The following is a 13930-nucleotide window of genomic DNA, read 5'->3' on the forward strand; positions in this document are numbered from 1 at the left end:
ATGTGGGTAAACAAGCCTTTGAAGACCCTGGGGGTCCTAATGACCTCTGCATTCTTGCTGGGAATCCAAAGGCTGGGACTATCCCCTCCCCTCAGCTAGAGCCTCATAAACAGATGCCCAGGATCAGGGCCTCACAGGTGAGGCACAGGAGGAACCTTCTAGAAAACATTGCCCAGGTGAAAAGGAAACTATCACTCCCCATCATTCTCACACCAGACCAGGACTGAGCTCTTGACGCCTTTATTGGAAGGATCCTCAAGGCTGTGGGCACCGAGGTCTAGAGGCAACACAACCAGCACCCATCCACCCATCCACCCACCACAGTGGCAGAGCGCACCCCGTGCAAAACCCCATCACGGAGAGGACCATGGAGCCCCTGCAAAGCCATCATGGAGAGAAGGAAAGTCCCCACTGTCCATCAGCCCCGGCCAGGCCTGGCCCCTCAACCCCTGTGGAACCCCAGGCAGGCCAACGTGGGAGGCACCACATGTGGGTTCCAACTGCTTCTCCAAACCCTGTAGTCTCACATGAGGCAGGGAGGAAATCTGAAAGTGGCAGCAGCCTGGGCACGGAGGCTGCTGCCCGTGATCCCACCACGTTGGAAGGCCAAGGCGGGTGGATCACTTGAGCCCAGGAGTTTGAGATCAGCCTGGACAACATAGTGAGAGCCCATCTCGACATTTAAAAAAATCTTTTTAAAATATAAAATAAACAGCAATACAAAGAAAAAACCCCCCAAGCTGCAGCATGTACACAATGTCACTTTTCCAGCATTCCTGATGGGAAGACCACAAAGCTCACAAAGGCCGAGGGCAGGTGCGGGGGTGGTGCTGTGCCTCCCTGGCGTCCGCAGGAAAATAGTCCTCCGTCCTGTACAGTGTGGGCAGCTCATACGTCACGGGTACTGGTGCAGGCGACTTCTGGAATGACAAGAAATGGTGCTCTATCGGCAATTTGGACCCACTTGTTCCATGACCCAGGAATTCCCCGTCTACAAGTTCATCCCGCAGGACTCACACATATGACCAAAGACTCTGAGCTCCTCTACCAGCACTGCCTGTGACAGCCAAAGCTGGCCACCCAAAGGGACCAAGACATCCATGTCATGCCCTCTCCATAACGGAATACCCTGTAGGCATCAAGAAGAGCCAGGCAGCCCAGGCGCAGTGGTTTATGACTGTAATCCCAGCACTTTGCGGGGGCCAAGGTGGGCGGATCACTTGAGGTCAGGAGTCTGAGGCCAGCCTGGCCAACATAGTCAAAGCCTGTCTCTACTAAAAATACAGAAATTAGCCAGGCATGGTAGCGCACACTTGTAATCCCAGCTACTTGGGAGGCAGAGGCAGGAGAATCACTTGAACCCGGGAGACGGAGGTTTCAGTGAGCCGAGATTGTGCCACTGCCCTCCACCTGGGCAACAGAGTGAGACAATGTCTCAGGGGAAAAAAAAAAGAGCCAGGCAGATCAATACGTTCTGGCAGAGAAGGACTAAGAAAGCAAGGTGAGAAGGGCAGACATGTGACAGAGGGACCTGTACCGACACGTGACAGCTCTGCAGGGCCATCCCAGAGCCTGGGTACAGTGGCTGTGGTTGGTGACATGATTTTTTTTTTTTTTTTTTTTTTTTTTTTTTTTTGAGACAGAGTCTTGCTGTGTCACCCAGCCTGGAGTACACTGGTGCCATCTTGGCTCACTGCAACCTTCGCCTCCTGGGTTCAAGCAATTCTCTTGCCTCAGTCTCCCAAGTTAGCTGGGATTATAGGCGTGCGCCACCACCCCCGGCTTTTTTTTTTTTTTTTTTTTTTTTTTTTTTTTTTAGTAGAGATGAGGTTTCGCCATGTTGGCCAGACTAGTCTCAAATGCCTGGCCTCCAGTGACTCGCCCGCCTCAGCCTCCCAAAGTGCTAGGATGACAGGTGTGAGCCACCGCGCCTGGCCAGGACTGATTTTTCTTCCACTGTGTACCCATCTGTGCTGCCTGGAGTTCCTGCCATATGCATGTGCTACTCTTTCAAAAAACAAAACCATTTTAAGAAGTGCTTCCTCATTTCTGGTGAGGATTTTTGTGGAGGGAGGCGGGGAAGGGGAGATTTCCCATTGAGCCGCTCACTGTGCGCTGGCTGGCGGGCTCCTGCAGGCTGCCGAGCGTCTCCAGGAAAAACCAGGTTACCAACAACCACCCAGAATGATGGCTCTCAAACTTGGCCATGCGCTGGAATCTCCTGGGAGTTTTATGAAATACTGATGCCCGGGGCCCACACCAGGGAGTCGGATGTCACTAGTCTGGGGCATGGCCTGGGTGTGGGACATTTCACAGCCCCCAGGTGATTCTTGTGCAGAGTCCAGGCTGCAAGGACCGTGGCCTGCACCAGAGGAAGGAGAGGGCTCCTGGGCTGCTGTTCCTGGTTGGAGCTGGTGGAGATGAGCAAGGATGCAGGGCCAAGGGGGACAGAGGGAGGGGACCTTCTCACCACCCCCTGACCCTGTCCCCCAGCTCTCTGCACTGTCTCATCTCCTGGCTACCTCTGCCCACTCTGGCTGAGACCCAGTTCTGGCTACAGCTGAAAGCTGGGTGTCAGTGCAGGGATATGGGCTCCAGACTGTGGCCAATGACAGCTCCCCAACTGCCAGACACCTTTGCAGGCCCCTTCCCGTGCTCCCTGCTTCTCTTCCCTCCCCTCCCTCTGCACTTGACACCACGACCCCAGTGCAGAGGGGGAGATCAAGGCTCAGGAGGTGCCCTGCCCCAAGTCACACATCCTCCAAGCATCTGTCCACCAGCAACTGACTTACAGGGCACCAGGCCAGCCCTGTCCTGTGCGCTGAGGAGACAGCCATGAACAAGACAACTGTCCCAGCCTTCATGGGGCATGGCACTCACTTGGTGGGGACACAAATGAACCAGGAGAAACAATGCCACCCTATGATGTGGGCTAATGGCAGGATGGGCACAAAGGCCTGGGGAACTCAGATGGGGCCTCAGCTCATCCTAGAGGGTTGGGGGAATTTTGGGGGCTGAGCTGTCTAGAACCTTCACAGCCTCAGCAGCAACTGGCCAGGAGTCAGGAGCAGTGGGGTATAGCGGTGCCAAGGGCCGGTGTTCCAGGCCGAGGGAACAGCCTGTGCTGAGTGGCTGGGGTGTAGGACTGCGGGGATCAGCGTGTAGACAGGGAGGAAGCCAGACAACGGGCCGGGGCCACCTGCGCTCACTCTTGCAAGCCAAGCTATCACCTTGATCCCAGGAGCACTGGGGGTCTTTAAAGCTCCTAAGCGGGAGGCTGTGTGTGTGATGAGGTCTGCGCTTCAGGAACAGCAGGGAGAGAATACACTCTAGGGGCGAGAGTGGAGCTATGAGGAGGCTGTTGCATGTGTCCCCCAAAAGTGAGAGTGACCAGGTAATCACGTCTGGGCTCCAGGGCCTTGACTTCCCACCATACCACGCCGAGCCTGTGGCAGAAGGGAACCATCAAAGGATCTTACATAAGGTGCAACATGCTCTGACGTCTAGGGACCTCATCCCAGCCTGTGTCACCACCTCCACATCTGGAAAACCAGGACAAGTGATGCACCTTGGCCAAAGGTGAACCTCACACACGGCAAATGGAACGTTCTGCCCAGCCAATGCTCAGTCAGCCACTCTTGGCTCAGCCTGCTCGGGGATGACTCAGGAGATGAGGCCTATTCCCACCTGCCCCTCTTCTCCTAGCACGTTCCCGAGCTATCCCTGCCTCTGTGGGTCAGTGGACACATGTCCCCCTGATGGCACTGCAATCAGAACACAAACAGGAGCTGAGCCACAAGATACATCTCCAGCCAGAGGGCTGCGGCTGGTGGGTACCCACAGATATGGGTACCCACAGGTGTGAGATTTCACCCTCTTTCTTTTTAATGATGGCCTGAGAACTGGCTGTCATAGTATCTAGAAAATGCAACATTCAAGTGAATCATGGGAGTTCAAAGTCCACCCCTCTCATCCTGACACATGACTAGGAGCCAAAGAGTGTTCTGTGATCTGAAAAGAAACGGCCCTTCTTCTCCTGGTCCTGAGGACCCAGGCAAGGGTCAGTGACCAGGCCAGGCCAGAGCCAGTGTCCAGCCCAGCCAGACGGCCTCTCCTAGGCCACCTGGGCCTCATCCGAAACCCCTGTTCCTTTTTGAAATGGTTCTATGAAGAAGGATGGAGTTTCTGTCTCCTCCCTCAAGGAGATGGATTCTAAAAATGGAGGAAAACTCAGTATCATTATGAAGAAGCCAAGGAGAAGGAGTGGTGAGAGGCTGCTGGCAGCTCTAGATGTGATCGTATCTTTAGGCCTGGAGAGAACTAATGCAAGGAGCTCCCAACAATCACATCCCTCCTGGTGACAGAGGGGAAAGGTCATCCCTGAATTTGGACAAGGGGGTCGCAGGGAGACAAGCTCTGTCGGTGTCTGGCCAAACGTCACAATGGATTACTGAACAGCTGCTTCCTGTGCACTCAGAAAGGAAGTCAATCACTAGGAGCCCCCAGGGGCTCCACGGAGAACAAGCATGCTTTCCCTTTTCAGGAGGGTCACTGCTCTGGAAGACCAGACAAAAGGCTGCAGAGGCTGGTGCTCCACATCCACTCAGGCCCAAGCCTCACACCTGGGAGGACATGCTGGAGACACGTGGGTGAGTAACTACAGCTCTTTGGAGAACGGGGCTCAAGTCAGCCAGGCAGGGGCAGAGGGGCATGAGCCAGGCAAGGGGCAGAGGGGCATGAGCCAGGCAAGGGGCAGAGGGGCGTGAGCCAGGCAAGGGGCAGAGGGGCATGAGCCAGGCAAGGGGCAAAGGGGCGTGAGCCAGGCAAGGGGCAGAGGGGCATGAGCCAGGCAGGGGCAGAGGGGCATGAGCCAGGAGGCTCAGGTGTTTCCTCTTCAGACCAAAACACAGTCTTGGAGAACGGTGGGCATGGGTGGGCACTGAATCAGCCTGTCTGTCCATTTCCCCTTGGGGTGCTAGGATCTTGATTTTATTTTTGAGACAGAGCCTCGCTCTGTTACTCAGGCGGGAATGCAATGGCGCAATCTCGGCTCACTGAAGCCTCCGCCTCCCGGGTTCAAGCGAGTCTCCTGCCTCAGCCTCCCAAGTAACTGGGATTACTAAAGGCGCCTACCACCACATCCGGCTTATTTTTTTGTATTTTTGTAGAGATGGGGTTTCACCATGTTGGCCAGGCTGGTCTTGAACTCCTGACCTCAGGTGATCTGTCCGCCTCGGCCTCCCAAAGTATTGGGATTACAGGGGTGAGCCACCACGCCTGGCTGCATCTTGATTTTTCCAAGGGATCCCCTTGTGCCCAATTCCCCATCTAAGCAGATCCCCACCCCCTCCACAGCTCAGGTTGGGGCTAAGAGCAGTCCCAGCCCATGTGAGCAGCTCACCCTCCACCCATGGAGGTGAGTCCAGGAGTGAGCATGTGACGGGGCCACTGCGACTCTTGCTACTGGGACAGGGATGCTCTCCCCAGAGGTTCCTGGGAGTTCAGGTGACGGGCCACTCCTGCCACCCCACCAGGGGCCCGCCTGAGAATGAAGCCCACGCAGAGGGATGCAGAGTTGGAAGACGGGGCAAGACAGAGTCCTGCCAATATCACTTTGAGCATGTGAACCCTGTTTTGCTGAAGACTGGAATTACCCTGGGGCTTTTCCTGTTCATGAGCCTCAAAATTCTCTTCTTCCTTTAAGCCACGCTGACCAGGGTTGCTTGTAACTAAGAGTCCTGCCTGAAATAAATAATAACCCCCCCGGGGTGGCAGCAAGTGCTTTGAAACCAGCCGCCTGAATCAGCAGGTGAGGGCTGGTGTGTGAGGCTGAAAACAACCAACCCGATGCCTGCGGGGCTGTCAGGCTGCAGACGCCCCTGGCGGATGGACAGGACCACGCCCCGGAGGCAGACCCCCTCACTGGCACACCCACATGCCACGGAAACCACTTCCACACCCATTCTCTCTTGGATTCTCATGGCAGCCTGCAAGGGAGGAGTCGCTGTGTCTCAGAGGTCCCGGGAGGGGAGCTGGGGTCCACTTGGGCCTGTCCAGCTCCAAGACCAGCCCTTGCCCATCGAGCTACAGGGCTCCTTGAGGATGGAGCAGCAAATTCAAACCCTAGGGTTTTCACCCTTGAAAATCTCAGAGGGGACTTCAGAGCTCTCCACCTCCCGCCCCTCGCCCTCCGGCTGGGAATGACTCCCCACTGGGGTCCACGAGGTACGTCCAACCCTTTGGAATCCGGCTCCCCACCCCCTCCTCCCGGGCCGCAGGCAGGAATGTTCTCTGCTCCGGGATAGGATAGGTCAAGACACAGAAACCTGACTCGGCTGTGAGCTCCTCCCCAGCCTACCCCAGACCAAGGCCCGCCTCTGCCAGAGAGAGTGCTGGGGCGCAGGGCCTGGCTGCTTTCTGAGTCTCCCCACACCCCCGCAGGTCCCTGCATCCACCCTGCACACCTGAGTTCCCAAACCTGCAGTGCACAGGCCAAATGCATGTGTGCTGGATCTGCTTCGTGATTTTGTAAAAATGGAATTAACTTCAAACATGTAAAAATCAGATTTCCCGTGAAAAGCAGACTGCCGGTTTCTCTTGGAAAATCAGACCATCGGGCGGCTCCGGGCCCACAGTCCCTCGTGGCTGAAAGTGGCTGAACTGAGGAGCCCCAGCCCCTGAGATCCCCACAGTTCCTGTGACCTGCTGCGTCTGGCCGAAGTCTCAGAGTTGGCCCCAGCAATCCGTACCACCCAGCAGCTCCTTTTCGCACAAAGACCTCAAACGTTTGTCACAGCATATGATAGGATGAAGCCTCAGGCCCCGGCTGGCTTCACAGCCTCTCTTCTGAAGCCCCCCAGTCAGAACAAGCTCTGCTCTAAAGCCACGCCCACCACCTCAGGGCCTCCGTTTGCCCTGTGCTGCTCTGTTTCTACAAACCCTCCACAGCCCCTCGCGAGTCCTGGCCCACCCGCATCTCCCTCTTGGGAAGCCCTAATCGCACATCCCTGACCCTGCATGGTTTTCAGGTCAGGGTCAGCAAATGTTTTCTGTAAAGAGCTAGACAGTAAATATTTTACGCTTTGCAAACCACAGTCTCGGTCACAACCACTCAACTCTGCCCAGGTAGTATAAATGCAGCCAGAGACAATATGTAAACAGAAGGCATGGCTGTGTGCCAATAAAACTTTATTTACAAAAGCAATGGCAGGCTGGGTGTGGTGGCTCATGCCTGTAATCCCAGCACTTTGGGAAGCCAAGGTGGGCAGATACCTGAGGTCAGGAGTTCGAGACCAGCCTGGCCAAAATGATGAAACCCCATCTCTACTAAAAATACAAAAATTAGCTGGGTGTGGTGGCAGGTGCCTGTAATCCCAGCTACTTGGGAGGCTGAGGCAGGAGAATCACTTATACCAGGAGGTGGAAATTACAGTGAGCTGAGATCGCGCCACTGCACTCCAGCCTGGGCAACAGAGCAAGGCTCCATCTCAAAAAAAAAAAAAGCAGTGGCAGGCCAGATTTGATCCCCAGACCATTGTTTGCCTCTGAATTAAATCTGTCCTCCCAAATAGAACAGGAATGACAAACCCTTGCCTATACCTCCCTACCAAGCCGGCACTGAATAGTAGGTCATCAGACATGGCTACCCAGTTGCAGGGCCAGGCCTGCCTCGGTGACCGTCCTCGGGCCTGACTTTTATGTGGTTGGCTGTTCTTGGGTGACCACTGCAACCCCAGCCAGTGCTGACTTGCCCAGAACAGGCAAGAGGCACAGGTCAGGGCTGCTGGGCCCAGCATCCTCCACCCCAGAAGGAGGGGCGGACACACTGCACCTGTACTCACAGGCTGGGATCCAAGGTTGTCCAGGGTCTGCCCCAGCCACCCACAGCTCCCCCAGAACCTGGGCCAGCCCCTGGGAGCCTGAAGCCTCAGGCTAGCCAAGTGGAGGAGCTCAGGTGCCTGCTGTCAGAGGCCCACCTTCATCCCGCAGGGCACTGGGCACCCCCAGTGCCAGGGAACTTGAGAGAGGCCCATCCTACTGTGAAAACAACCATGCCTACTACACGCCAGGTGACACTACTTCTAACTTCACAGCACTCTTTAAGGCAGGGTTTCTCATCCTCCTCAGCCTCACTTTCTTCCTCTACGAAACAGGGATAACGCTGTCAACTTCACTGAATCCTGCCTGGAGCATGGCAGTGAGGCTGGATGTGCTGCAGCTACCTTGAGACCAGGAAGACAAAAGCCACATGCTAAGGATGGCAGAACAGCAGCCAGGAGAAGCCTGGGTCCCTGACTACCTCCTTGAGACACCCTGTCAGCCCAATGGACCACCTCAGTACTTCTTGTCACAAGTAGGAAAAAATACCAACCTATTTGCTCAAAGCACCACGTGCAGCCTGATGTATACATCCTCTTGTTCTCATGATCCCTCTGTTCACAGCAAGCCACCCAGGTTACACAGAGAGTAAATGCACTGAGCCAGGACACAAGCCCGGGTTGTTCAGATAATGAAATCAAAGGATCAGGCTGAGCATGGCAGCCTGCAATCCTGGCCTTTGGGAGGCCAAGGTGGGAGGATCTCTTGAGTCCAAGAGTTCAAGGCCAGCCTAGGCAACATAACGAGACACCCCACCTCTACAAAAACAAAAACATTAGCTGGTCGGGGTGGCACATACCTGTAGTCCCAGCTACTCAGGAGGCTGAGGTGACAGCATCACTTGAGCCCTGGAGGTCGAGGCTGCAGTGAGCCGTGATTGTGCCACTGCACTCCAGGCTGGGCAATAGAGCAAGACTCTGACTCAAAAAAAGAAAGGAAGGAAGGATCACCCAAGAAGTGACAACTGCTAGATGCAAAAGCAAGCAGATGAGGAGGAGAAGCAAATCTCAAAATCGTTCCAAAACAATTCCAAATTGTTTGTCTGCGTCTGCCCCTCCTCCCTTGAGTAGGGCTGCACTCCAAAGAGCAGGGTATGGAAAGTGGGGAAAGCAACTGCACAGTGGAGAAGCCTGGCAAACATCACTTGGGCCAGGTGACCCACATCCAGCAGCATCAGTGCTGAGCCATGCTGAGGTATCCCTGCTATGATGTGATGAGAAGGGCGCCTTACCTCTGTGGTCTTCCTCCCCCAAACCCACAGCCCTGATCTAAGCATGAGAAAAACATCAGATAGGCCCTAATTAAAGGGTATTGTTCAAAATACCTACCCGATATTCTCAAAACTGTCAAGGTCATCAAAAACAAGGAAAGTCTGAGGCTGGGTGTGGTGGCTCATGCCTGTAATCCCAGCACTTTGTGTGGGTTTTTTTGTTTTGTTTTGTTTCGAGATGGAGTTTCTCTCTGTCACCTAGGCTGGACTGCAGTGGCATGATCTTGGCTCACTGCAAACTCTGCCTCCCGGGTTTAAGTGATTCTCATACCTCAGTTTCCCCAGTAGCTGAGATTACAGGCGCGCACCACCACACCTGGCTAATTTTTGTATTTTTAGTAGAGACAGGGTTTCACCATGTTGGCCAGGCTGGTCTTGAACACCTGACCTCAAGTGATCTGCCCACCTTGGCCTCCCAAAGTGCTGGGATTACAGGAGTGAGCCACCATGCCTTGCCAATCCCAGCACCTTGGGAGGCCAAGGCAGGAGGATCCCTTGAGCACAGGATTTCAAGGCCAGCCTGGCCTACACAGGGAGACCTCATCTCTACAAACAAAACCCAAAAAATTAGCTGGGCATGGTGGCATGCACCTGTAGTCTAGGCACTTGAGAGGTTGAGGTGGGAGGATCACCTGAGCTCTGGAGGTGAAGGCTACAGTGAGCCATTATCTTGCCTGCACTCTAGCCTGGGCAACAGAACGAGACCCTCTCTCCAACATAACAACCAACAACAACAAAAACCCAAAACCAAAAACACCAAACCAAACCAAACCAAAAGTCTGAGAAACTGTCAGAGGAGAGCAGGCTGGGGAGACATGATGACTGAATGTAGTATTGGATCCTGGAACGGAAAAAGGCTTTAGGGAAACCGAAGCAACTGTGTTCATAATGTGTCAGTGTTGGTTCCTTAGCTGTGACAACGCACACAGTAAAATGTTAACAACAGAAGAAGCTGGCCGAGGGGTACAGAGAGAGTCTCTGTACTATTACAGCAACTTCACTCTAATTCTATAATTTTTTTTTAAAGCCAACAGAAGAAACAGATCAGTCTCACTCCATAAACCAAGCCCCAGTCTCTCTTAATTCAACCTCAGTGACCAAGAACGGAGCATTTACAGAGTGCCCAGCCCACGACGGGACCTACAGGGTCACAGAGCATTCATCCTCACAGCGGCTGGGAGAGGCAGGGATCCTCCATCCCACTTTGCAAAAGGGGAAACTGAGGCTCAGCGAGTCACTTGGCCATACCCACTCAGCTGGGAATTGGCAGAGCTGGGGTTCGACCCCAGGCCTGCCCAGCTCCAGCATCTGCACTGTCCCAGCACACAGGCACCCCCGGAGCTGTGTGGAGCTGGGGGTGAGCTCTCAGTCAGGAACCAGGATGTCCCTTCAGCATCTGCCCTCCAACCTCAGGACCCTTAGGGGTTGCTCAATCTGGTCCACTCAGAGAGCACAAACAGGTCACCTTTGGTCAGCATCCGGCTTGCAGACGAATTTAAAAATGAGTTCGTTGCCAACAGTGAAGAACTGGGATGTTCAAATAAACACTGAGTGCCTATTTCTCTAGAAAAACTGAGCTCTCTGGCCACCATGGGCCTGCATTCCCGCAGGGCGCAGTGAGCTGCCTCATCAACCAGGACACGTGCTGTCTGCTTTGCCACTGTCCCCGCCTGGCCTGCAGGACCTGTGGAGCCCTGTGGGCATCCAAGCTGGCAGTGGCTCCGGGCTCACAACGCCAGGCCAAGGCTCCATAAGGCTGAAGAGGATGCCAGTGGAGAGGCCTCTGCTTACCCTGAGCCCTATGGGTAAGGGACTGCTGACCTGGGGCCACCACCATGGCCTGTGGCTGCTGTCCCTCCCCTACTGTCTCCTCCAGTGCTTTCAAGAGCCATGAGTGAGGACCTGTGATGATGCCACTGTACAGATGAGAAAGCGGGCTTGGACAACAGGGCTAGGCCTTGTGCCCAGGGTCCCAGGTGGTCAAAGGCTGAGGGGAGACTCAACTGGGCTCTTCCAAGCTCTTGGTGGCAGCCCCCACTACCACCGGCCCCCAGGGCCCGTCCCCTAGGTCCTGGGCACCCTGCTGTGTCCGGGCTCCGGGCTTTCTGTACCTCAGCCTGTCCTGCCTGCAATGTCTGTGTCTGCTCCAGAGCCGTGAGTCTTCCAGAACACTGACAGCTGTGAGCAGAGCCCCTCCCGTTTCTCTGTAGGCAGCCCCTGCATGTCCAATCCTGCCCTTGGGGTTGGGCTGGACAGCCTTGCAGAGCTCGTGCGGACACCGGCCCCTTCCCATCTGAATCCTCCTGCCCAGTCCAGCCCAGCCTTGGCCCCAGCCTCTGCCGGCCCAGTGACCACAGCAGCTGGTGGACATGGGAGCCTAGTGACAGAAGCACAGGGCTTGGGGCTGCTAGAGCTGGCAGCCGGTGCCCAGGGTGAGCCAGCAGCAGGGACAAGCTGCGGCAATCTTGTTAAGGTGATGCTGACCCAAGGGGGCAGCTCTGGAAGGTTCCTGGATGCCCACGGATTCTGCTTTTAGCTGGAGGAAAAGTGTTAACATGGAAACCAGCAGAGGAGTGGCCCCAGAAGTCTTGCCAAGCTGCTGGCTACTAAATCCAAGCTCGCGCACAGGGACAGCAGGTCGGGGAGTCAGTGTCACAGCACCCTCCAAACCCAGGGCTCCGTGGGGCGCCAGCTCCTGATTGGGTCTGGTCCCTCCAAACTTGGCCAACAAACTCTGCTGTCCATGGGCCAAGTCCCCTCTTTCCTCCTGCCCCTTCCCATCCCTCTGTCCTAGGGTCCTGACTCCCTCCTTCAATTGATGGTTTGTGCCAGAGTCATCCTACTTGAGCACCAAGGCGCCTGGGCTTTGCTCCTGTCACATGGCCACTGACTGTATAGGACACACAAGTATATCTTTATTTTTATTTATTTATTTATTTTGAGATAGAGTCTTGCTCTGTCACCCAGGCTGGAGTACAGTGGCGTGATCTCGGCTCACTGCAACCTTGGCTCACTGCAACTTCCGCCTCCAGGGTTCAAGAGATTCTGCTGCCTTCGCCTCTGGAGTAGCTGGGATTATAGGCATGCACCACCATGCCTGGCTAATTCTGTATTTTTAATAGAGATGGGGTTTCACCATGTTGGCTAGGCTGGTCTCAAAATCCTGACCTCAAGTGATCTGCTTGCCTCGGCCTCCCAAAGTGCTGGGATTATAGGCATTAGCCACTGCGCCCAGCCAAAAGGTCATTTAAAAATAAATAAAGCACACAGAAGGTGGCAGATGCAAAGCACCGGGGGAATAACACAGATGACAATTGTGTTAAATAGTATCAATAATGGCACTTTGAGAGGCTGAAGTGGGCAGATCACCTGAGGTCAGGAGGTAGAGATCAGCCTGGCCAACGTGGTGAAACCCTGTCTCTACTAAAAATACAAAAAAACAAAAATTAGCCAGGTGTGGTGGCGTGCACCTGTAGCCCCAGGTAAGCAGGAGCCTGAGGCAGGAGAATCTCTTGGACCTGGGAAGGGAGGTTGCAGTGAGCCGAGATTGCACCACTGCACTCCAGCCTGGGTGACAGAGCGAGACTCTTAAAAAAAAAAATCAATCATGATCAATAGTAAGTACAATAGCAGCTCCCCCTTACCCTGTCTTGATGATTGCACACTACAGTCCTCGGCAGGGATACGAATGGTGATCCCATTTTATAGTCATGGAAACCATGACTCAATGGGGCTTAGGAACTCACCTCCCAGCGTGATGCTTGTACGACAGACTGGGTCGGCCACTGGAGTGTGCAAACCCAGGCAGTCAGGCCCAGGCGTGGGCTACCGCTCTGGTATCTCTGTCTTGAAGTACTTTTTTTTTTTTTTTTTTTTTTTTTTGAGAGGGAGTCTTGCTCTGTCACCCAGGCTGGAGTGCAGTGGCCCAATCTCCACTCACTGCAAGCTCCACCTCCCGGGTTCACGCCATTCTCCTGCCTCAGCCTCCAGAGTAGCTGAGACTACAGGCGCCCGCCACCGTGCCTGGCTAATTTTTGTATTTTTGGTAGAGACGGGGTTTCACCGTGTTAGCCAGGGTGGTCTCGATCTCCTGACCTCGTGATCCGCCCATCTCGGCCTCCCAAAGTGCTGGAATTACAGGCGTGAGCCACCGCGCCCGGCCTGAAGTTCTTAATAAGTTTGACAAAGGGGCCCTGCCTTGGCACTTCAAACTGTCACCTGAGATCTGTGTGCCCCCAGGATGGTGTTCTTTGTCCTCTGCTATCAGTCAAAAGGATGACTCCAGGGAAGCTCCATGGATGAGCCCTGGGCACGGAACAAGGGACAGCATGGCACCAGCGCTCCTGGCTGAGAAAACACCGTGGGACAAAGGGCAGAGGTGGGAATGGTGGTAGAATTTGAGGGGGGCACATGAGCAGATGGATTTGGCTGGAGCTAGGATTGACCCACTTGCAGGACAGAGCAGCAAATGGAAGAGTCCTCTGTAGCCCAGGGCAACAAACCAACAGCTGTGCCCAGTGGCCTCGCTGGGTTCAGGGGTCCCCTATCACACTGAGATCCACCTCCCGAAGGGAGGCAGCTTTAGGCCCAGATGCCTGCAGTCAGTGTCCAATCTCCAGATCAGTCCCCTTATCCCATACCGACAGCTGGCTGTAGTCCAACCACCAACCACTGCCACATCAGAGTCATACATTTCTCACTTTCATGCTGAATTATCAATAGAATCCGTGAAGGTTTTGTTGGCCGGCCTGGAAGGTGGTTGGCTCCACAAAAAAGTATTGA

General features: G+C 54.7%; 1 protein-coding gene across 3 annotated transcripts in view; it reads right to left on the reverse strand.

Annotated features, from left to right (window-relative positions):
• Positions 1-224: 224 nt before the first annotated feature.
• The window catches only part of BCAS4 (breast carcinoma amplified sequence 4), an 84589-nt gene continuing 70883 nt past the window's right edge, over positions 225-13930 (reverse strand). For all 3 annotated transcript variants that reach the window (XM_008014138.3, XM_073005832.1, XM_008014130.3), the window contains one exon: positions 225-920. In XM_008014138.3, the coding sequence (XP_008012329.1) occupies positions 798-920 (123 nt within the window). In that variant the 3' untranslated portion in view covers positions 225-797. The remainder of the gene's footprint in view (positions 921-13930) is intronic.

This window comes from Chlorocebus sabaeus, chromosome 2 (assembly GCF_047675955.1).
Source record: "Chlorocebus sabaeus isolate Y175 chromosome 2, mChlSab1.0.hap1, whole genome shotgun sequence".
Lineage (NCBI taxonomy): Eukaryota > Metazoa > Chordata > Mammalia > Primates > Cercopithecidae > Chlorocebus > Chlorocebus sabaeus.